Source organism: Mytilus californianus, unplaced genomic scaffold (assembly GCF_021869535.1).
Source record: "Mytilus californianus isolate M0D057914Y unplaced genomic scaffold, xbMytCali1.0.p SCAF_19, whole genome shotgun sequence".
Lineage (NCBI taxonomy): Eukaryota > Metazoa > Mollusca > Bivalvia > Mytilida > Mytilidae > Mytilus > Mytilus californianus.
The window spans coordinates 9,109,858-9,136,525 of NW_026262667.1; the positions used below are offsets into that span (position 1 = coordinate 9,109,858).

At 33.5% G+C, this 26,668-nt stretch overlaps 1 protein-coding gene across 1 annotated transcript; it reads right to left on the reverse strand.

Annotated features, from left to right (window-relative positions):
- Positions 1 to 1,565: 1,565 nt before the first annotated feature.
- LOC127727233 (universal stress protein in QAH/OAS sulfhydrylase 3'region-like) lies at positions 1,566 to 20,314 on the reverse strand. Its single transcript, XM_052234713.1, has 4 exons — positions 20,127 to 20,314; positions 5,774 to 5,860; positions 3,233 to 3,333; positions 1,566 to 2,479 (listed from the first exon to the last, which is right to left on the reverse strand). The coding sequence occupies exons 1-4, from the start codon at positions 20,191 to 20,193 to the stop codon at positions 2,243 to 2,245; spliced, it is 492 nt and encodes a 163-aa protein (XP_052090673.1). The 5' UTR covers positions 20,194 to 20,314; the 3' UTR covers positions 1,566 to 2,242.
- Positions 20,315 to 26,668: the final 6,354 nt, after the last annotated feature.

Sequence of the window (26,668 nt, forward strand, 5' to 3'; positions counted from 1 at the left end):
TGAATGTGACCTACCGAATTAGACTTATCACAGGGTTTGTACTAACATGAGCAACACCACGGGTACCACGTGTGAAGCAGGATCTGCTTATCCTTCCTGAGCACTTGAGATCACACCGAATTTTTGGTGGGGTTCTTTTTGCTCAGTCTTTAGTTTTCTATGTTGTGTTCTGTGTTCTGTTTGGTTGGTCTTTTTCCTTTTTAGCCATGGCGTTGTCAGTTTATTTTCGAAATATTAGTTTGAATGTTTCTTTGGTATCTTTCGCCTCTCTTTTGAGACTCTTTGTGGGGCGTACGGCCGTGCATGTATTTGAATGTATAATTTTCGAAACGTGTTATGCGAATATCAACAGTATTCAGACATTTATTTAAAAAGGAATCGAGTGACTTTTTGTCAGATTTCTCCCGTTTACACCAAGTTTTTACAATAGGATGAAAGAGCATCTTTAATGACCTGACGACACACTTTCCAAGTTATTTTCGACGGTGGACGATATTTTGGGTCTTTTTTTCAGCAAGTTTATAACCTCGCGTTCTGGAACGATGTTGAGGTCCTCTGTAATTACATGAAAATAGGGATCATATCTGCCTCATAGTTTTTCTTGCATTTAGGAATTGACAAGAACGGTCAGTTGATAACAAAACGTTACGACAAACTACTTTTCCATTTATAAGTAGCAACATCCCAGAAGCGCCTGCATATGGAGTATACATCACCCAGTTGATTCGATATTTCAGCGCTTGCGTTCCCTACCATGATTTCCTTTGATAGAGAGTTGCTATTTACAAGGAAGCTATTGTACCAAGGGTTCCAAGTGGTAAAGTTAAAGTCATCCCTTCGAAAGCTAACTATAAAACCAGGTTTAACCCACCAAGTCAGGAGAATGACAGTTGTTTTCCATTCGTTTTGTTGGTTGATAAAGTCGAGTGTATGGTTTTGTCAGGTTTTATGGATTTCCTCCTTTTCTAATATACCTTGGAGTTCGGTATTTTTTGTTAATACTTTTTTTTCGAAAATTTAATAGACACAATCACGAGTTGGCTGACCGCTATGGAATAACTGTGTCACAGTGACGAAGGTTGTTCTGATAAAACTATGTAACTTATTTCTATTCATGCAGTACTGATGTTGTTCCAAAATAGTATAAGGACAAAGGAATAAGTTGATGCCAAACGGATAACGCAATGGCAAAAATAGAAGAAAAAAAATGGCCAAAGGAAAAACAACAGAAAACAACCCATATATCGCTTGAATACGTCAGACACATTTAATGTTTGGTACAGGAGTTTGATAGGTCAACCAATCGAGTATGGAAGAGGCTACATATTAAGCACATCGTCCAGTGCATATACTGTTCTAGGAAAAACATAAACCGAATAAAATTGAGTTGTTATCTCGATGTTAAAATGCAATTTAAGACTTTAGAAACATGAAGATTTTATTCCATGTGACAACTTTCTCGGAGGAGTCGGAGGTTGATGGTCGGTATGCTTTGGTGTAATTTCTAATATAATTGGTGAATCCTTGTAATCATTTTATGTATCATAGACAACAAACTAACTGACTTATTGTAATAGATGGTTTTAATGCTTTCTTCCATGTACACAGAGTATATTAAATGGCGTGCCCCTAACAAGTACAACTAATAAGTTATACATTTAAACAATAAATGAAGGATAGTACATTAAAAATACTTATAGGCAAAGTACCTTGAACTATTTCGCAGTAGTTGAGAATACATTAACAAGAGTATCGGAAGGTGTCTGTCTATTTTGTACTTACAAAATGATGTCAAAAAATTTCTTTTCAAAAGTTGAATCCCCTTATCTAACTTGCTTCAATTAACACTTTTTGAAACTAAATTAATACCTCTTTTTCTGTACAGGAAATTAATAAGAGTTGTAAATAAATACAAATACTGAAAACATATTTTTAACAAGCTATTAATAAAACGTCAAAAAAGTTTATCTTTCATAATCCTAAATCTGATTAAAATGAGTAAAACAAGGCATAGTCATGTTTAAATGTACATCGAGCATGACATGAAAGACAACTCTGAGAGCAGAGATACACTTTAAACCACCGGATACCCTTAGACATCTGGTTTTGGGATTACCTCTGCAATTCAAACTGTCTATATATTTTAAATAAACAATCACCGATGTAATGATTGACCCTGAGCTCTCAGAAAAATGATTAATAACTTGATGAAGATTGCACAGTTGAAGACAAAACTACCCTATCAGTGATGTTTATTATGGTGCTCATTGGCTGGGTCGTGGTGGCTTTTGTTCCTACAAACTACAACAGGAATAATTGAATGGTGGACGATGTAACTACTGATGCTACCCATGATGGTCCTTCGTAGTGCACCATGACCTCGTGACCCGCAAATTATCATACTAGCGTTCCTCTCGGATGCCACATGAACCACAACTTCTCCTGGTTTTCCTGCACTGGCCACAACATCTCCTTTTACCTAGAATAAAGATTTTCATCAAATTTCTATGATTGTATTCATTAAGGTTTCGGCGAAGTCAATGCAAATAAAATAATGCGAATCACAATATAGAATACGTGAACCAAAATCCAGTTTCTGCATCAAGACATATTTGAGGTCAGTTCTATACTTGGAACTGTTTCATTACTACACAGAGGAACGTATGATAGAATTTTCGTGCGCACAACACATATTTCCGGAATAACCTCATGACAATAGGTTAGTAAAGGCTCCTCCTCGCCCAAAAAATAAATATATTATTGAAATTTGTACTATACAATTATAGCCTTTGTATGAGGTCGATACGAGGTTGTATCGACCATAGAGAAGCATATGGAATGAGGACGAAGTCCGAAGTCGATATGCTTCTCTAGGTCGATATAACATCGTATTGACCTCAACCAAAGGCTACAATTGTTATATTATTAATCAACAACTAATGCATGAAAAATGTAAAACTGGGGATTTCTAGAATGTATTTTTCAATCACAACAGTATTGGCGTGCAAACTGAGTAAATACAAATGTACATGTGTTAAAGTTTTAACGAATCACAAATCCTTAAAAATATTCGATTAATAATATTACAGGATAACATATATATATATATATATATATACTTGTTAATAGATCTTTATCTAGTCTACCTCGTGGATACGAACCCATAAAATGATACGTGTTATGAATATTATATATATACATCGTAATTAAATCAAAAGCGTTAAGAACCTACCCCAGCCAATCTTAATTTCTCTTTAAATTCATCTGCTTGAGATTTATGAGAATCTATATCTGCTTGTAGTTTAGTTGTAGTCTCATGCACGTCACCACTTCCTAAAATTGAAAATCAACGTAAGTTTTCATATAATCAAGCTGTACTTGTTACATTACATGACAGCAGAATGATCTAGAACCACAGTCCTTTTCCAAATAAACAAAAGTAGGCAAGAACCACAAAGTTTATAACAAATAGATGCGAAAATATAAAGTAACATAGTCGTTTCATACCAAGATTTATGACGAATAGGACGAATTGCCTTTTCTTACAGTACTGTTAATTTTCTTTTACTTGATGGAATGTTTCGTTGGGTTCTGCTTATGAAATGTACAAGCATACAGTTTTGGACAGTTCTATCATTGAACAGATTATGGCAGTTCTACCAAGAACACAGTGTAACTACTGGAACATAAGTTGATGACCTTTCTGGATCACCTAAGGTATTTTGGTGGAGTTCGTGTTGCTCAACCTTTAAAATTATAGTTTAATGCGGACTGTTGGTCTTATTGTCGTTTTTCTCTTTTGGCCAAAGTGTTGTCTGTTATCATATAATTTATGGTTCTTGATTTCTCACTTAGTATCTCCTCTCTCTTTCTTCTTACGAAAGCGTTGACTTGTTACAGTACACGAAAAATAAATAAAACATACGTCTAAAAAAGTGTAATTATATCTTTGAGTCTTATTTTTATTGGTATAAATATTGATTTAGTAATCAGTAAATTTAAACTTAAACAATATCATTGTTAAATACATATGCACATTCACGGTTCTACAATCTGTCGATACCTGTATTTTGACATTGCACAAGGTCATGTTTTTTTCCGACTGTTAATGATGTCTTTACACTAAATCCATTACATATTGGATGTGTACTGATTGATATTTTAGTCTTAGATATATGATTTTTCTTTTATTAAGTTGTTATTGACTTTGAAAAGCTGTCAGTAACTGCGAGTACTCTCAGATCTGTACTTAGTGTCTTTTTTGTTGTGGGGATGTATAAATACCCTGCCACGTCCGGTCTGTCTTTTTGTTACTTGTTTTTCTGCTTTGTATCGATCTAATGAGGTAAGCCCTTTTCAACTGATTTTTATAGATTGTTCATATGTTGTGCAGTTACACCACCGTCTCAGGTTAGGGTGAGGGTTTGGGCGCCCGCAAACATGTATAATCCCGCCACATTCTGTATGCCTGTCCCAAGTTAGGAGCCTGTCATTCAGTGGTTGTCGTTTGTTGCTGTACATCATATTTGCATTTCGTTCATGATTTGTTCATAAATCAGGCCATTAGTTTTCTCGTTTGAATTGTTTTACATTTGACATTTCGGGGCCTTTTATAGCTGACTAGGGGGCCTCGGTCGCCGAGTGGTCTAAGTAGTTACTACTGTAATCACTAGCCAGTCAACACTGAGGTTGTGAGTTCGAACCCCACTCGTGCGGGTGCACTCGACTGCAATCTTAATTGATTAGGATTGTCAGTTTTCCTATCGAAGGTCGGTGGTTTTCTCCGGACACTCCGGCTTCCTCCATCAATAAAAACTGGCCGCCACGAAATAGCCCAAAAGCGGTGCTTAAAAGTGGCGTTAAAACACCAAAAATCAAAAATCAAATTTATAGCTGACTATGCGGTAAGGGTTTTGCTCATTGTTGAAGGCCGTATGGTGACCTATAGTTGTTAACTTCAATGTCATTTGGTCTCTTGTGGAGAGTTGTCTCATTGGTAATCATACCACATCTTCTTATTTTTATAACATCATAAAAAAGAGTAAAAATGGTACATATTCCTGATCAAATTCCATTCCTATGTAAAATACAGTCGATTTTGTGACGAATTGTGTAAGCGTACATGATTCTTGTTCTCAATCTGAACGTCACTATTTTAAATTCGTATCACTAAAATGTTACAAGGTAAACATACTCCGTGTCAAGTCCTATCCATCCTTGTCATACTATTGGCTATAAACATGACGTCTGTATTAAATCACTTCTCACCATATCCGTGATGAGGTCCATGATGATTGTCAAAACAAGTCAATGACATGGTAACCACATTGTCTATTTAAAATTTACTCACAATGTCCGTGATGATGTCGATGATGTTTATCAAACAAGTCACAATAATAACATTGCCTTTTTAATGATGATGTTTGTCAAACAAGTCACGATAAATACATTGTCTATTAAATGATTACTTACCATGTCCGTGATGATGTCCATGATGTTTGTCAAACAAGTCACAATAATTACATTGTTTATTAAATGATTACTTACCATGTCCGTGATGATGTCCATGATGTTTGTCAAAACAAGTCACAATAATTACATTGTCTATTAAATGATTACTACCATGTCCGTGATGATGTCCATGATGTTTGTCAAAACAAGTCACAATAATTACATTGTCTATTAAATGATTACTTACCATGTCCGTGATGATGTCCATGATGTTTGTCAAACAAGTCACAATAATTACATTGTTTATTAAATGATTACTTACCATGTCCGTGATGATGTCCATGATGTTTGTCAAAACAAGTCACAATAACAACATTGTCACCATCTCGTTTGCTATTATTCAAATACCCTGAAATAAAGATAAATGTTTTTAATATCAAAATCCTATTTTCGGTACCATATGAAGGGTAAAGAGTTGACTGATCTTTGCATACCTAGCGTCCAATGAACAATATTACACTCTTCCTTGTTAAACAACAAGTTTAACTATTAAGTTCTGGAAAATGGAAAGGGTGCCTGCCTGTGAATAACAATAAAAGGCACAATTTTTTATTTGACTATCTTTAAATGAAATGGAGTTCTCAACATGTAACTAAATTCTTCTTTTGCAGAAAGTCCAGTATTTGGAAAATTGTTTTGACACACAAAAATTACATTTTGCTGTATATCTAAACACTATTGTGTTGTTAATCTATTGATTTTTATATAGCAATGCAAATACTGATAAACTGTTTGCAAATACAGGCCACGTCTGGTCTGCGTTTTTGTTAGTTGTTTTTCTGCTTTGTATCGATCTGATGAGTTAAAAGCCCTTTTCAACTGTTTTTTTTTATAGTTTGTTCCGTTGTACTGTTACACCACTGTCCTAGATTAGGGGTAGGGTTGGTGCCTTCGAACATGTTTAACCCCGGCATATTTTGTATGTGCCTTTAGTTTAGTGGTTGTCTTTGGTTCATGTCTGTCATATTTGTTATTCGTGAATTATTTTGTTTAGGCCGTTAGTTTTCTCAATTGAGATGTTTTATATTTTTCATTTCGGGGCCTTTTATATCCGACTATAAGGCATATCATTGTTTAAGGCCGTACGGTTGCCTATGATTGCTTAAGTCCAATGCATTTGAACTTTGGTGGATAGTTGTCTCATTGGCAATCATACCACATCTCCTTATCTTTATATTTATTGACTATTCAGTCAAAGAGAGATAATCTGAAAATTAATCCTATATGTTTATCACAAGGCAGTAAGCATACATATATAACATATAATTATTGACATCATTCTGATATTTAAAAAAGAAGTAAACTCAATTTCAAGCAAATTACATGTACAAGATATCAGAATGATGTTCCTAAATTCACAGTCATTTTCATGTTGGTATGTTAGTCAAATGCATGAACGTAATTGGGTCAAAACTCGTATATTATATGTTACTGTTCATCATTTATTACCAAATTGTACAAGCTTCAAGGATTGCACCTATGGATTAGCTGGGGTATAGAAATATGGTCAGCCCTGAACTTCACCCGTCCGACAGTAAACCACTTGCTTACCGTTTATGTTATTGCTTATAGTCGTTTGGCTGTGTGGGATGTATAAATACGCTGTCACGTCGGGTCTGAATGGGACGTTAATGCCATGCCTCATGTAGAGACAGTAACACACTCTCTGCACGTTAAAATACCCTTTCAACAATTCTCCGAGGAACCGTAGTTGGCTTATCCAACATACCCTCATTTTCCAGCAGCAGTCCAAATTATTTACTGCAGGACCTTTCATTCAGGTCGACTTAAATTTTCTAAGTAAAATGGCTCATTTTAAAGGAACTTTGCCGTATTTTGGTCTAAAGAAGAATAACTGGAACAAAGCTCCCACAAACTTACAACAATAATATAAATTATAATTGTAACAGTTTATATATATATATATAAAACGTCTAGATATTAGTCAACGATCTTTCTTACGAGGGCGCTGGGTCGTTACGAGTAACGATACCTGTACACAATAAACAAATTATATATACGTCTAAAAAGTGTTCAAAACAACACCAATATTAAGAAGAGGAAACATTCAATATAAGTATCTATAAACATTTCGGATAACAGAAATCCTTCATCAGTATGATTATAAAGATGGAAAATGAATCATATCAATCTATTCTGATTTAATCATAACAATCTTTACAGTTATACAATAAAAAATCGAACAACGCTTGTATAATTCTAAATTCAAAAAATTTCAAAGAACAGAAATGTGCGATATGAACTGGTACAATCCTAACATTTCACAGGTGACGAAAGTTAAGTTATAAACAGAGACTGCATAGATATACATTCCTAATGAATAGCATTTACCGATTTGAACTGGTATAGTACTAAAATTTCAAATTTGACGACGGTAAAGTAATTACAACAGAGGCTGCGTATTTACACATCCCAAATAAATAGCAGTTTGATTTGAGCTGGTATAATTTTTAAATTTTAATTTAGAAAAAGGTTAAGCAATTACACCGTGGCTGCGTATTTATCTATCCCAAAATGAACAGCACCCTGCGATTTAAACTGATTTAAATTCTAGAATTTTAGAGTTGACAAAGGTAAAGAAATAGCAACAGAGACTGCGTAGTTATACAATCCAAATGAAAAGCACTGCGCGAATTAGAACTACACCTTTTCATTGATCCCATTTGTGTCAACGTTTTTGATTGTCTTATCCAAAATCTTTCCCGAGTGAGTCTAAACCAAGCAGTGTTGTGGTCTATGATGGTATAGTCAGTCGATTGAGGTCTGCCTTAGTGTGGCCAGGGGATCTCAAATGTCGACTGAGATGGCCGTTCATACGTTTGTGAAATGGCTGTTCTGACTCACCAACATACTGTTTACCACATTTACACTGTAGCAGATACACATCATTTGTAGTCTTGCAATTAACATTGCAAAATATGGTGTATTCCGTACCAGTGGAGTGACTGTTAAAAGTCTGGGTATTTAGTATTTGCTTGCAAGTCAGACATCGTTTGTTTCCACACCCCTTAAAAGAGTCCACTGACGAAGAGCCGATTTAGAGGATAAATCAGCTCTCACCAGCAAGTCTTTAAGGCTATATAGTGTCTAAAAATAGCAATATATATAACTTATATAATCTCATATACATGACTACAATTACATACTATTCTGACGTTCTAAATTATATACCAAAGAAGTTTAATTTACCCAAATAGGACATCAACTCACCAGTACAAAAATCATTCTTGAAAAAAAATGTATTGATCGCATGCAAAATTGGAATAAAAAATAATTGGTCAAAACAAGTTCAAACTTGTGAAAGCAGCTAAGTTTACACATTCAAGTCCTCAACTATCGGTTGAAAGGAAAATTAACGATACGTGTAGTAGTTTTGTGTAGCAAGACTCGATAACAGACCTTATATAGAGGGTTGGCGCGCCTTCAAACTTGTTTAACCCCGCCACATTCTGTATGTGCCTGTCCCAAGTCAGGAGCCTGTAATTCAGTGGTTGTCGTTTGTTGCTGTATATATCATATTTGTTTTTCGTTCATTATTTTGTACATAAATCAGGCCGTTAGTTTTCTTGTTTGAATTGTTTCACATTTGTCATTTCGGAGCCTATTATAGCTGACTATGCGGTATGGGTTTTACTCATTGTTGAAGGCCGTACGATGACCTATAGTTGTTAATTTCTGTGTCATTTGGGCGTGTTTTTTTTGTTCTTTGGTAGTGAGCCAGAAGAGGTCCATTTATGTTTTTTTTTGCATTGGGAAGATCTTCTGGCTCTCTTCTACCTCTTTCTTTTAAATAGGTTGTTTAGACGGCAGAGACACAAAACAAACATGGCGTCGCTTAGTCAAAATGATAATAATAAATTTATGAATGGAGATATATTAAAATGTGAGCTGTGTGATAACCGTTTTAATGGTATGGCAGCCTTAGTAGGACATCCCTGTAGGACAATAAGCTGGGTAAATATAAAAACGACACGGACAATAACAGCCAAGGGACGCCTATTTGATACTCTGGGGAGGGGGAGGGGGAAGGAGGATTTTTTTCGGATTTATTATTCATTTTAATCTGCCGCTTATCATTCCTATATTTTTTCAACTCTTACTGACCCGCCCACCATAATCTTATCTAAAGTCCTCTTATCCCCCTTAAAAAATCCCCTTATTTAACACAAGTTTAAATTGATTGATTGTTGCTTGCTTATATTTAACGTCTAGTGGCAAATAGTTCATGCATGTTCAGGAAAACTTCGCACGTGTTTAAAAATCAGGTATATAATATCAAAATAAGGAGAAGTGGTATGATTGCTACCGGATTTCAAATGAAGTGGATGTAAGCAAATATAGGCAACCGTACGTCCTTCAACAAAGTAAAAACCCCATACCGTATAGTCGGCTAGAAAAGGCCCCGACATGAAAAATGTGAAATCATTGAAACGAAAAAAAAACTAGCGGCCTTATTATATATATATATATATATATATATATATAAACGTGTCTAAATTGAAAACAACATTCAAACCTATGATTGCCTTGGATAAAAACCGCAATTTTTATACGTGTGCATGTAAAACAAATTTCTTGGTAGAGGGGTCTAAATCCAGCACAAACAACATGTTCCAAAAGACCAAAAAAATGAAAAGTATATTTTAACAAAACGCATTTGACTAACAGGTCGAACAACTGATGTTCTTAAACCCTGCTGACTGCCATTGACGATTGCCAAATAAATTGATCACCAGATGTAACATGGATCTTATATTTAATTTAATAATAAACAGAAAACAATAAACTTGCGGAGAAGATGGTATACCGCAAACATGAGGTGCAAAATTTGTACACCATATCCGGATTTTGACAATTAATGTCTCTTCAGCGATGTTAGGGATCGAAACGGTATTTGGAAGGCCATATAATTTACCTCAATTAAGGATAGACTCTTGAATTTTAAAGAGTCGAAATAGGATGAACGGATCATATAAGCCCGAAGGAAAATATAATACAAGCCCAAACGAAAAAATATAAATGTGTCTAAATTGAAAACAACGTTCAAACCTATGATTGCCTTGAATAAAAACCGAAATTTTTATACGTGTGCATGTAAAACAAATTTCTTGGTAGAGGGGTCTAAATCCAGCACAAACAACATTTTCCAAAAGACCAAATAAGTGAAAAGTATATTTTAACAAAACGCATTTGACTAACAGGTCGAACAACTGATGTTCTTAAACCCTGCTGACTGCCATTGACGATTGCCAAATAAATTGATCACCAGATGTAACATGGATCTTATATTTAATTTAATACCAAACAGAAAACAATAAACTTGCGGAGAAGATGGTATACCGCAAACATGAGGGGCAAAAATTTGTACACCATATCCGGATTTCGACAATTAATGTCTCTTCAGTGATGTTAGGGATCGAAACGGTATTTGGAAGGCCATATAATTTACCTCAATTTAGGATAGACTCTTGAATTTCAAAGAGTCGAAATAGGATGAACGGATCATATAAGCCCTTAAGGAAAATATAATACAAGCCCAAACGAAAAATATAAACGTGTCTTAATTGAAAACAACGTTCAAACCTATGATTGCCTTGGATAAAAACCGAAATTTTTATACGTATGCATGTAAAACAAATTTCTTGGTAAAGGGGTCTAAATCCAGCACAACTAACATTTTCCAAAAGACCAAAAAAGTGAAAAGTATATTTTAACAAAACGCATTTGACTATCAGGTCGAACAACTGATGTTCTTAAACCCTGCTGACTGCCATTGACAATTGCCAAATAAATTGATCACCAGATGTAACATGGATCTTATATTTAATTTAATAATAAACAGAAAACAATAAACTTGCGGAGAAGATGGTATACCGCAAACATGAGGTGCAAAAGTTGTACACCATATCCGGATTTTGACAATTAATGTCTCTTCAGCGATGTTAGGGATCGAAACGGTATTTGGAAGGCCATATAATTTACCTCAATTAAGGATAGACTCTTGAATTTTAAAGAGTCGAAATAGGATGAACGGATCATATAAGCCCGAAGGAAAATATAATACAAGCCCAAACGAAAAAATATAAATGTGTCTAAATTGAAAACAACGTTCAAACCTATGATTGCCTTGAATAAAAACCGAAATTTTTATACGTGTGCATGTAAAACAAATTTCTTGGTAGAGGGGTCTAAATCCAGCACAAACAACATTTTCCAAAAGACCAAATAAGTGAAAAGTATATTTTAACAAAACGCATTTGACTAACAGGTCGAACAACTGATGTTCTTAAACCCTGCTGACTGCCATTGACGATTGCCAAATAAATTGATCACCAGATGTAACATGGATCTTATATTTAATTTAATACCAAACAGAAAACAATAAACTTGCGGAGAAGATGGTATACCGCAAACATGAGGGGCAAAAATTTGTACACCATATCCGGATTTCGACAATTAATGTCTCTTCAGTGATGTTAGGGATCGAAACGGTATTTGGAAGGCCATATAATTTACCTCAATTTAGGATAGACTCTTGAATTTCAAAGAGTCGAAATAGGATGAACGGATCATATAAGCCCTTAAGGAAAATATAATACAAGCCCAAACGAAAAATATAAACGTGTCTTAATTGAAAACAACGTTCAAACCTATGATTGCCTTGGATAAAAACCGAAATTTTTATACGTATGCATGTAAAACAAATTTCTTGGTAAAGGGGTCTAAATCCAGCACAACTAACATTTTCCAAAAGACCAAAAAAGTGAAAAGTATATTTTAACAAAACGCATTTGACTATCAGGTCGAACAACTGATGTTCTTAAACCCTGCTGACTGCCATTGACAATTGCCAAATAAATTGATCACCAGATGTAACATGGATCTTATATTTAATTTAATACCAAACAGAAAACAATAAACTTGCGGGGAAGATGGTATACCGCAAACATGAGGTGCAAAAATTTGTACACCATATCCGGATTTTGACAATTAATGTCTCTTCAGTGATGTTAGGGATCGAAACGGTATTTGGAAGGTCATATAATTTACCTCAATTTAGGATAGACTCTTGAATTTTAAAGACTCGAAATAGGATGAACGGATCATATAAGCCCGAAGGAAAATATAATACAAGCCCAAACGAAAAAATATAAACGTGTCTAAATTGAAAACAACGTTCAAACCTATGATTGCCTTGAATAAAAACCGCAATTTTTATACGTGTGCATGTAAAACAAATTTCCTGGTAGAGGGATCTAAATCTAGCACAAACAACATTTTCCAAAAGACTAAAAAAGTGAAAAGTATATTTTAACAAAACGCATTTGACTAACAGGTCGAACAGCTGATGTTCTTAAATCCTGATGACTGCCATTGACGATTGCCAAATAAATTGATCACCAGATGTAACATGGATCTTATATTTAATTTAATACCAAACAGAAAACAATAAACTTGCGGAGAAGATGGTATACCGCAAACATGAGGGGCAAAAATTTGTAAACCATATCCGGATTTCGACAATTAATGTCTCTTCAGTGATGTTAGGGATCGAAACGGTATTTGGAAGGCCATATAATTTACCTCAATTTAGGATAGACTCTTGAATTTTAAAGAGTCGAAATAGGATGAACGGATCATATAAGCCCGAAGAAAAATATAATACAAGCCCAAACGAAAAAATATAAATGTATCTAAATTGAAAACAACGTTCAAACCTATGATTGCCTTGGATAAAAACCGCAATTTTTATACGTGTGCATGTAAAACAAATTTCTTGGTAGAGGGGTCTAAATCCAGCACAAACAACATGTTCCAAAAGACCAAAAAAATGAAAAGTATATTTTAACAAAACGCATTTGACTAACAGGTCGAACAACTGATGTTCTTAAACCCTGCTGACTGCCATTGACGATTGCCAAATAAATTGATCACCAGATGTAACATGGATCTTATATTTAATTTAATAATAAACAGAAAACAATAAACTTGCGGAGAAGATGGTATACCGCAAACATGAGGTGCAAAATTTGTACACCATATCCGGATTTTGACAATTAATGTCTCTTCAGCGATGTTAGGGATCGAAACGGTATTTGGAAGGCCATATAATTTACCTCAATTAAGGATAGACTCTTGAATTTTAAAGAGTCGAAATAGGATGAACGGATCATATAAGCCCGAAGGAAAATATAATACAAGCCCAAACGAAAAAATATAAATGTGTCTAAATTGAAAACAACGTTCAAACCTATGATTGCCTTGAATAAAAACCGAAATTTTTATACGTGTGCATGTAAAACAAATTTCTTGGTAGAGGGGTCTAAATCCAGCACAAACAACATTTTCCAAAAGACCAAATAAGTGAAAAGTATATTTTAACAAAACGCATTTGACTAACAGGTCGAACAACTGATGTTCTTAAACCCTGCTGACTGCCATTGACGATTGCCAAATAAATTGATCACCAGATGTAACATGGATCTTATATTTAATTTAATACCAAACAGAAAACAATAAACTTGCGGAGAAGATGGTATACCGCAAACATGAGGGGCAAAAATTTGTACACCATATCCGGATTTCGACAATTAATGTCTCTTCAGTGATGTTAGGGATCGAAACGGTATTTGGAAGGCCATATAATTTACCTCAATTTAGGATAGACTCTTGAATTTCAAAGAGTCGAAATAGGATGAACGGATCATATAAGCCCTTAAGGAAAATATAATACAAGCCCAAACGAAAAATATAAACGTGTCTTAATTGAAAACAACGTTCAAACCTATGATTGCCTTGGATAAAAACCGAAATTTTTATACGTATGCATGTAAAACAAATTTCTTGGTAAAGGGGTCTAAATCCAGCACAACTAACATTTTCCAAAAGACCAAAAAAGTGAAAAGTATATTTTAACAAAACGCATTTGACTATCAGGTCGAACAACTGATGTTCTTAAACCCTGCTGACTGCCATTGACAATTGCCAAATAAATTGATCACCAGATGTAACATGGATCTTATATTTAATTTAATAATAAACAGAAAACAATAAACTTGCGGAGAAGATGGTATACCGCAAACATGAGGTGCAAAATTTGTACACCATATCCGGATTTTGACAATTAATGTCTCTTCAGCGATGTTAGGGATCGAAACGGTATTTGGAAGGCCATATAATTTACCTCAATTAAGGATAGACTCTTGAATTTTAAAGAGTCGAAATAGGATGAACGGATCATATAAGCCCGAAGGAAAATATAATACAAGCCCAAACGAAAAAATATAAATGTGTCTAAATTGAAAACAACGTTCAAACCTATGATTGCCTTGAATAAAAACCGAAATTTTTATACGTGTGCATGTAAAACAAATTTCTTGGTAGAGGGGTCTAAATCCAGCACAAACAACATTTTCCAAAAGACCAAATAAGTGAAAAGTATATTTTAACAAAACGCATTTGACTAACAGGTCGAACAACTGATGTTCTTAAACCCTGCTGACTGCCATTGACGATTGCCAAATAAATTGATCACCAGATGTAACATGGATCTTATATTTAATTTAATACCAAACAGAAAACAATAAACTTGCGGAGAAGATGGTATACCGCAAACATGAGGGGCAAAAATTTGTACACCATATCCGGATTTCGACAATTAATGTCTCTTCAGTGATGTTAGGGATCGAAACGGTATTTGGAAGGCCATATAATTTACCTCAATTTAGGATAGACTCTTGAATTTCAAAGAGTCGAAATAGGATGAACGGATCATATAAGCCCTTAAGGAAAATATAATACAAGCCCAAACGAAAAATATAAACGTGTCTTAATTGAAAACAACGTTCAAACCTATGATTGCCTTGGATAAAAACCGAAATTTTTATACGTATGCATGTAAAACAAATTTCTTGGTAAAGGGGTCTAAATCCAGCACAACTAACATTTTCCAAAAGACCAAAAAAGTGAAAAGTATATTTTAACAAAACGCATTTGACTATCAGGTCGAACAACTGATGTTCTTAAACCCTGCTGACTGCCATTGACAATTGCCAAATAAATTGATCACCAGATGTAACATGGATCTTATATTTAATTTAATACCAAACAGAAAACAATAAACTTGCGGGGAAGATGGTATACCGCAAACATGAGGTGCAAAAATTTGTACACCATATCCGGATTTTGACAATTAATGTCTCTTCAGTGATGTTAGGGATCGAAACGGTATTTGGAAGGTCATATAATTTACCTCAATTTAGGATAGACTCTTGAATTTTAAAGACTCGAAATAGGATGAACGGATCATATAAGCCCGAAGGAAAATATAATACAAGCCCAAACGAAAAAATATAAACGTGTCTAAATTGAAAACAACGTTCAAACCTATGATTGCCTTGAATAAAAACCGCAATTTTTATACGTGTGCATGTAAAACAAATTTCCTGGTAGAGGGATCTAAATCTAGCACAAACAACATTTTCCAAAAGACTAAAAAAGTGAAAAGTATATTTTAACAAAACGCATTTGACTAACAGGTCGAACAGCTGATGTTCTTAAATCCTGATGACTGCCATTGACGATTGCCAAATAAATTGATCACCAGATGTAACATGGATCTTATATTTAATTTAATACCAAACAGAAAACAATAAACTTGCGGAGAAGATGGTATACCGCAAACATGAGGGGCAAAAATTTGTAAACCATATCCGGATTTCGACAATTAATGTCTCTTCAGTGATGTTAGGGATCGAAACGGTATTTGGAAGGCCATATAATTTACCTCAATTTAGGATAGACTCTTGAATTTTAAAGAGTCGAAATAGGATGAACGGATCATATTAGCCCGAAGAAAAATATAATACAAGCCCAAACGAAAAAATATAAATGTATCTAAATTGAAAACAACGTTCAAACCTATGATTGCCTTGGATAAAAACCGAAATTTTTATACGTGTGCATGTAAAACAAATTTCTTGGTAGAGGGGTCTAAATCCAGCACAAACAACATTTTCCAAAAGACCAAAAAGTGAAAAGTATATTTTAACAAAACGCATTTGACTAACAGGTCGAACAACTGATGTTCTTAAACCCTGCTGACTGCCATTGACGATTGCCAAATAAATTGATCACCAGATGTAACATGGATAAAAGTATATTTTAACAAAAAGCTTTTGACTAACAGGTCGAACAACTGATGTTCTTAAACCCTGCTGCCTATTCAAACATCCCAAAGTGATATCAGTTTGATAATGATTAAAAAAAAAATTATAAATTTTGACTAAGGTTAAATAATTGAACGTGACTGACTACTTATACATCCCTCCCAAATGAATAGAACCCTGTAATTTAAACTAGTGTAATTAAAAAATTCCTTAAAACTGTAAGAGTCCAGTACGGAAGCCTGAGTTACTGGAAATAAGTGATGGTAGGAAAATTAGTGATAGTTGGGAAAATGAGTGTTGGTCAAGGGCCGACAGACTCGCTAGGGAAAGGTTTTGGATAAGAAAGCTAAGAACAGTTTCCCCAGAGGGCATAAATGAAAAAAACATAGAATGAGTCACTCATTTTCCCTACTATCACTAATTTTCCTACCATCACTTGTTTCCAGTATTATTTTTTTAATCATTATCAAACTGCTATCTTTTTGGGATGTTTAAATACGCAGCCTCTGTTTTAATTACTCTACCGTTGTCAAATTTGAAATATTATACTAGCTTGGATCGGTCAGTGCTGTTTATTGGGAATGTATTTCCACGCAATCGTTGTTGTAACATCTTAACTGTCGTCACCTTTGAAATTTGAGAGTTGTACCAGTTCATATCGCACATTACTATTTTTATTTGAAGCATATCTTTGCAGTCTATGTTGTAAATAGCTACATACCCTACGTAGTGTTTAAAAAAATATAATTATACAAGCGTCTCTATGATGTTCAGTTTTGACTGTTTTAATGTATAAATTTCAAGATTGTTTTAGTTTAATAATCAGACTAGATTGATATGATTCATTTTACATCGTATTCATACTGATGAAGGATATCTGTTATCCGAAATATTTAACATTTGTTCATTTTATTATTATTTTTTGGTGATGTTGTATCCTTTTAGACTTGTTATTTATATATATTATATAACAAAACAATTTACAAAATATCAAATAAAAGTCGACAGACATGAACCAACGACAACCACTGAACTACAGGCTCCTCACTTACAATTGGGACAGACACATAAAGAATATTGCAGGGTTAAACATGTTTGTGTGACAGTGGTGTAACAGTACAACATAAGAACAAACTATAAAAATCAGTTGCAATTAGATAAATTCAAAAGATCGGTACGAGACACAAAAACAACTAACATTAAGACAATAGACACAAATCACCAAAATAAGAGTATGTCACTATTTGCAGTTACTAATTGTTTGTTCAAAACTTATAACATCTATATAAAACTGAAATAAATCTTGTTCTCCCAGACTAAAGTATCAATCAGTACACAACCAACGGTAGTCTGAGACATGCCATGACCTTGTTTACCTTGTATACATGCATATATAGAATTAAGGTTTTCGAAAAGTGGTGGTCCGAAGGTTTTGACCATCCACATTTTGCAGTAGAAATAATAGTTAGGAACAGCAGATTTTTTTCAAGGACCTGCATGGAAAACTGAAGATTTTGAGAACTCTGCGATATCTTTGCTTTATACAAAAATAATCCAGTTTGGTTACTTTAATAAAATTTGATAGACAAGATGTCTTTTTCGATCATATACCAGACAAACATTGACTAATTCTTGTACAGTTTAAGATTATTCCTGAAAAGTCGGGGCTTTAAGCCGGATTTGTTTAGCAAAATTGAGTTAGGAAAGCCTAAAAAAAAACATGTCACGAACACAGCGATTTCTTCCAACCATTTTTCTTTGTTTTTACATTTATTATATATAGAAGAAGAAGAAGATGCTTTTTTTCCATCAAATGGGCTCACAAGGAGCATTATATAATATCATTATAATATTATTTTTGCAAATATAATAAACAATACAGTATACATAGTTACAAACACAAATAAGAACAACAGTTTTCACATATTCGTATATATATAGGCGTATATATAAAACCTTCGTCTCAGGCACACCTCTAGAAAGTAACAAAAAAAAAAAAAAAAAAAATCTGTGAGTAGGCTAAATATATCTAGCTTAACTGCAGGAGGCACCAAGGGACGGTATATAAATACATCATTACCAAAACAGAGAACACTATATATTATAAGTCATGTCTCGGAACTAACGTATCTTAATTTTCTAATAAATTATCGTAAACTTCATTTACTAGTATGTCATCCAACATAAAAAAAATCTGCTATATTCAACAGCAAATTATTTTTTTTTGTTTTATTGCATCTTCTACAGAATATCTGCAGAAGAGATCCAGATTCATTTTTTTTTGACTCTACACCAGAAGACATTCTTGAGATGTACAGAAGAGGGCAATAAAACACGCCCTTGGTCTCTTGTGGAGAGTTGTCTCATTGGCAATCATACCACATCTTCTTACTTTTATAATTAAATGTTAGGCACATGACTACATAACATCGATTAATATAACAGATCGTGTTTAATATTGAAAAGAAATGGATCTATACACTTTGGAAATTGTCTTAGCATTTCATCTACATCATCTAGTCAAATAACAGTTAAACGGGGAAAGCAATTTTATTTTTCCTATATTTGCATATTTATGTACATATTTTACGTGTCCGCAGGGCTTTATACATACATCATTAAAAATCATTATACATTGTCAGGAGATTTTCTTCTGTTTTAATGATTTATATTTCAACATTTTAGGAAAAACAGTTTTAAAACCTTACGTTCGAAGAATGAAATAAATAATTTACATTGTAATACAAAGTGCTATTTTCATGATTAAGTTAACCCCGAAGAATTAATTCTTTGGAAAGCATAAATTGAAAGCAGTGAACATTCATTGCATAATATTTTCCCTTGAATAATTTTATAAAACAATCACTGATTTCTGCGTTCATTAAATGAATGACTTCAAGAAATAATCTTATGCCCGTTTTGTCATGGTACAGACGCGAACACATCCCACGTAGTGTATACATAGCAGAAGATTCGCATCCTGGCTTTGTACAATTTCGAATATTCTCTCAAATTTTATACTGTTTTATCAAAAATTACTACAATAGGTAAGACAATTATGTGCGTCGTTCTTAGGCAATTTCCTCAAAAGCCCGAATTGTCGGATAGAAAAGAATAGAATAGAATATTTATTATTCCAATCAAGGGCCGTTGATGGGCAAAATGACATGTACACATACGGATATGTACTAAGTATTTGTAGCTGAACCTTGGGATAACTGACAGTCAATCGTACTGTAGCTGATTGGGATAACTGATAGTCAATCGTATAATGTCAAAATCATCGTATTGGAAGGATTCTAAACGTAGGTCACACTATTTAATATGAACTTTACCGATGTCATAAAGATTAAAAGATGCTAGTCATGTAAAAAGATTGTCAATAGGTAAAAAAATAGTCAGCGATTGGACTGAATAATAACTTACAATCAAATGCATAATCCGAATGATGACTGCCATCCAATGCCACAACGATAGTGCGTCCGTCTTCCATGTTTGTGTACACCCGTATATTTCACCTATTAGATTTAGTTGTTTATTTATCAGATAAGTAGGTTAAATGTATACTGTGTATTTACAACATGCTATCTGCTTATCATTTACATATGATATAGGTGTGCATTTACCTTTATTTTGTAGATTGACCTTTTACCCTATAAGATTGCTAATAAATATGTCTATTGTAAATTATAACCAGGAAAATGTGTAATGGAGTGATTATTTAAATATATATTTGAGAATAAAACAGACACGTGATATTACCTTCATTTTCTTAATTTCACTTTAAAGTCATATGATACTTTAATTTAAACAAAATCGTTGAGTATGTTTTATATAACTGACGGGCTACGTTTTACTATAAAACACGTGTACATACTTCCTTTTAAAGGAAAATCATTTATTTTATCAATATCTTCAGAAATCATGGAAATGTACTGTTTCAGAATTAGTGTCTTCCCGTACTCTAATTTCTGACAGCTTTTCCGTATGCAGCGATCTTAACCGTCACCTATCATTTGAAATTCGGCAACCAAACTGCGAAAGTGCGAGGAAATAACCGTGACGAAAGATAAGGAGAACAAACGGGGAAGTAATGTAATATTAATCGATTCAGACAGAAAATATTCAACACACCAAATCATATAACAACTGTTATGACAAATTTCAGTTCGCAAATGCAAGTATAAAAAGACAAATATACATCGCTCTATCATCTCACTTATTTTTCACGTGCTCCAGTATTTTATGTTGATTGTTTATCAAAAGGTAGCAATCGGTAAACTTCGGTAACAAAACCTGAAAGTTAATTAGCAGGTAGAGTTTTCGATCAACAATCACAGAATGAAATATGTTTTGCCAATTATGCGGTTTGAATTCGTAATATATGTAAAAACAACCGTGCACATATGACTAATTGGCGTATATATGTTGTGTATAAGATGTAAAATTGTACACATTATAATTTGTACAGGGTTTTTGTACAAGTTATAAAGTTTTTGGCACATACCTTTTTGCATCAGATTGTAAAAGTTTATCTTCTTAAATTAATCAGCTTAATGTCTTAAATTCAAATTTATATACTTCAACCTAACATTAAGTGCTATTCTCCCTGTCTTAAACTGGAAATAAGGACACCTGAAACGTTTAAATTCTATTTTTATTTTTCTTCTTATACCAAAATCATATCCATAAAAAGTCTATTTGTGTTCTTATAATGTTTTTTGTATCAAAGCTCAGTATTAGACAGTATCATGTATCATGTAGTCATAGAAATATGACAGAAATAAGCGAAACAAAAGACTGTGTGCTTGTATCATCCATTTGTGTTAAGCGGTTCATAAAACACTGAAAACTTGTACAAAAATTCTGTACACATTATAATTTGTACAACATTACAATTTGTACACAAAATATATATACATGCATTGGTTTAATACTTATAAAACATAATTACCAGAAACTCCTTTCATATGACTTAAAATGAATATTTTAATATATAGAATATTCTCATGATTCAAACATCCATCGTTAGTGTTTTTTTCTAAGAACTTTGATAGCACAAGTACAGAAATATGGCTACATTTAAGTAATAGACTACTGAACCGAAGGGGTGTCTTCTTTGTGTGGGATGTATAAATATGCAGACACGTCTGCTTGGAATGCGGTTTGTATGAACATGTGAAGAGGGATTTAAATCTTCAATGCTTTTGAACATTGTTTGTTGGGTTTACATTGACATCGTATTTTTATATTGTAAGGCAATTTTTCTGGAGGTTAAATTGTCCTCTTATTTTGCAATACAACAAACATTTCAAAATTGTCGTAGGTTATTTGAATAATCTGTGATTTCATTGCGAAAAAATGCATGCAATATCTACAGCAAGCTACAATAAAACGAATTACGACAATCAAGAACACAAAAAAATGTGTCACTTATACAAAATAATTGAACATCATCATGATATCAATTGGTATCTGATAGTACCCGTAACATGATAGGGAAATTTTAATTTTTAAAAGAATTTTTTAAATTATATTATTTCTTTTTAAAGAAGTAAGTTAAGGTTTGACTTACATTTTCCTTTATTAACGTGTGTCAGATGGTAATATATAGAATCAGTTCAGCTGCCAGTTATGTTTTAAAGGGTTATGATTTCATTTAAGTTATAATTGTGTAAAAATCATTTGTATTCATTGTTGTCTTTATTAAACATTATTATTATTAATAATTCAAATTTTTAACATGAATCATTTAATTATTTGTGTAATTGCAGTAGAATTGAAGTATATATTAAATTCCTTGATGTTCGTGTTATAGATAATATTCAACTTTATAAAGAAAATACAAGAGATCAACTTACAAGCTATTGTACTGGTCAGCAAATTCACTTGTTTTTTTTTTTGAAAAATTGATATTGGTATCTATAATCTGAGTGTCCTAACATTTGCAGCGCATTGACAATTCACTTGAAAACTCAACATATACCCACACGACACTTACCAACGAGGAAATCCAGAATATCATAGGTATGTTCTATGTTCCTTTGGAATTTCAAACAATGATGAAAAACTGGATATTCCTTCACTATATTGGATACTTAAATTACATATGTGTCCTTATAAATGTCTAATTAAACTCATAAGGTTAAAATTGAAAGGTCAGACAAAATTACTTTGTGCTATAACAGTAATATTCTCCATGAATGGTAAAGTAATTGAACAGTTATTCGTCAACAACACAACGTGCTGTGTGCTATAACAGTAATATTCTCCATGAATGGTAAAGTAATTGAACAGTTATTCGTCAACAACGCAACGTGCTTTGTGCTATAACAGTAATATTCTCCATGAATGGTAAAGTAATTGAACAGTTATTCGTCAACAACACAAAGTGCTCTAGAAAAAAAAGGAATACTTTTACTTGTAGGGAACCTACGGAAAAGCATTATTTCCCGAGTTGATGTTAAGACAGAATGACGATACATTGCAACAATTAATATAATTCTCATCTCTTATAACAACAACAACAATAAGATACGAAAGGTGTTACCAAAATGACTATCAGAGAAACACAACCTTCACTCAGTCAAATAGTGATGGCAATCAGTTACCTTACGATGAGAGACATGCAGGTTAGAAGGAAGTAATTAAAGATGACTGGCGCCGCCTAGATTTTACACTCAAGATAATAGGTAGAAGTAAATTTATTTACTGCTGTCCTGTTAATTAGAAAACAAAATTGAAACGGTGAGAAATGAGTGTTGGCTTTTGGTGTAGAAATAGCGAGAAATTTGGAGGAAACTCTCTGTGACGAGCAACTTTTTCTGTGCAAAATTAAGCAAGAGGTGTTCTTCATTCATACTATTTCGAAAATTCCGGAACCATAGAGGACCCTTAAAATGCCATTTTTCTAAAAAAAAAAAAGCTGCGGCACCATATGTGTTTTACAGTTTTATTCACACCCAAAGGTGCTGATAATTCAGAATTTGACAGTTTTATCAACGGATCTTTTATAGTAAAAACGCAGGACCAAAAAGGCTACCATTGTTGCCTATGTAAATAATTACTTCATTGTAACCTGCACAACTCCTCGAATCATATTAACTAGCTGGAAAAATAACATCTGCCTTAAAAGAGGCACTTATATTTTACAAATATTAAATCTGTCACAGAGACATATAATTGTAGTTCAGTTTAGAAAATATAATTACTTGTAAATGTATATATTGGCAATTTTCATTTTTAGCTCACCTGGCCCAAAGGGCCAAGTGAGCTTTTCTCATCACTTTAACAAACTTGGCCACAATCATCATTGGGGTATCTATTTTAAAAAATGTGTCCGGTGACCCGGCCAACCAAACAAGATGGCCGCCATGGCTAAAAATAGAACATAGGGGTAAAATGTAGATTTTGGCTTATATCTCTGAAATCAAAGCATTTAGAGCAAATCTGACGTGGGGTAAATTTGTTTATCAGGTCAAGATCTATCTGCCCTGAAATTTTGAGATGAATCAGACAACCCGTTGTTGGGTTGCTGCCCCTGAATTGGTAATTTTAAGGAAATTTTGCCGTTTTTGGTCTTTATCTTGAATATTATTATAGATAGAGATAAACTGTAAACAGCAATAATGTTCAACAAAGGAAGATCTACAAATAAGTCAACTTGACCAAAATGGTCAGTTGACCCTTAAGGAGTTATTGCCCTTTATAGTCAATTTTTAACCATTTTTCGTAAATTTTTGTAATCTTTTACAAAAATCTTCTCCTCTGAAACTACTTAGACAGATTTTACCAAACTTGTCCACAATCATCATTAGGGTATCTAGTTTAAAAAATGTGTCCGATGACCCCACCCGCGAACCAAGATGCCGACATGGCTAAAAAATAGTACATAGGGAAAAATGCAGTTTTTGGCTCATATCTCTGAAACTAAAGCATTTAGAGCAAATCTGACGAAATTAAATTGTTCATTAGGTCAAGATCTATCTGCCCTGAAATTTTCAGACCAATCAGGCAACACGTTGTTGGGTTGCTGTCCCTGAATTGGTAATTTTAAGAAAATTTTGCAGCTTTTGGTTATTATATTGAATATTATTATAGATAGAGATAAACTGTAAACAGCAATAGTGTACAGCAAAGTAAGATCTACAAATAAGTCAACATGACCAAAATTGTCAATTGACCCCTTAAGGAGTTATTGCCCTTTATAGTCAATTTTTTACAATTTTCATAAATTTTGTAAATATTTGTAAATTTTTACATGTGAACATGAATAACATTAAAACTAAAGTTTTTATGTAGCCCATCGCACTTTAGCGTTACCACCAACGCACTCCAGCATGATCAAAAACGCACTTCAGCGTCAAACCATCGCACTTCAGCGTCAAACCATCACACTTCAGCGTCAAACCATCGCACTTCAGCGTGACCCATCGCGGTTCAAAGTCCTACATATATATTTTCAAAATAATGCAGTCATGCTGTATGTTAAAGTTCTGAAAGTATAAAAAGTTTATTATGAAAAGAAAAAAACCCACGTTATACGAAATCATCATTTCATCACTTTGTTGGTCTGTTTTTTGCTTATAAAGAAGACATATAAATTACTCTAGTATTAGAAAACATAAGTATTATATAAGACAATATCATACAGCGAGTTGAGTAGAAAAATCCAAATCACGCCGCATCATTAAAAAATGCAGGGTTGACCAAAACATGATCACATATTCACCTAATTTGCATAGAACATTTGAATAGGATACATACGGAGAATCTAAGATGAAATAAAACCCTTTCTAATACTCCTCTTTGTCTTCATTATGAGGTCTTTTTGTTAATAATATGTTGGTGTTTTACAAATCATTTTTTTTGCTTATTAAGGTATATTTCTTAAATAGTTACTTGTATTGACTAAATAGGAAATGAGAAGAAAGAGTAAGAAAAAACTCCAACACACTAAATATGATTTGCTCTGCCCACCGACATGACATATCATTGTAAAATAAGGAGATGTTGTATGATTGCCAAAGGGACAACTATCCAAGAAAGTCCAAATAACGTGGATACAGGCAATTACAGATCACCGTATGCCCTTCAACAATGGACAAAACCAATACCGGACAGGGAGCCCTAAAAGACCCCGAATTGACAAAATGTAAAACAATTTAAACGAAAAGAAAAAACTAGACAGTAACCAACGACAACCATTGAATAACAGACTCATGACTTTGGAAAAGCACAATAATAAGGTATGGTTAGCCCTATTAATAGGCAATTGTCATCTCAAATGTTTTTTTGAGACTTAATCTCCTCGGAATATTCCATTATTTCAGTGAAATAGCATGAAATTAAAAAAAAAGAGAGTATATACAAGTCAAAGAAGCATGTGCAGTTTCCTTACATAGGGGTCGTACCACCATTGATTTCCCTTGTTCGTCTTTGATATATTGGCATTTAAAAAACAAATGTGCAGCATTTACCATTGGTTCAAATAAAGGAATACTTGGCATGAATAAAGTTTGATCTCTTCCAGTACTACAGTAAATATTTCATACAAGGTATATGTTGTAAATGTAAACCGATAGTTCCCGAGTAAAGTGCACAGTTTTTAACTTTTTTTTTATTCGAGCGTCACTGATGAGTCTTTTGTAGACGAAACGCGCGTCTGGCGCAAATACAAAATTTCAATCCTGGTATCTATGATGAGTTTATTTACAACAGCATATAACAAAGTAAACTTCCTGGAAGTAAACAAGACAATTTCTCAGCTTTATTTTTTCGTGTTTACAAGCATTAATAACTAGATGAACGCATGTGATATTATAAAGCAACACACAAAATAAAAATAATGGTGCATCAAAACACCCTAGATGTATGTTAGGAACTCAAATTTTACTGCAATAAAATGCAGATTTTATTTTACGCAACTGTTAATTTCAAGGGGATTATATTTATTTGCCAAAGTATTT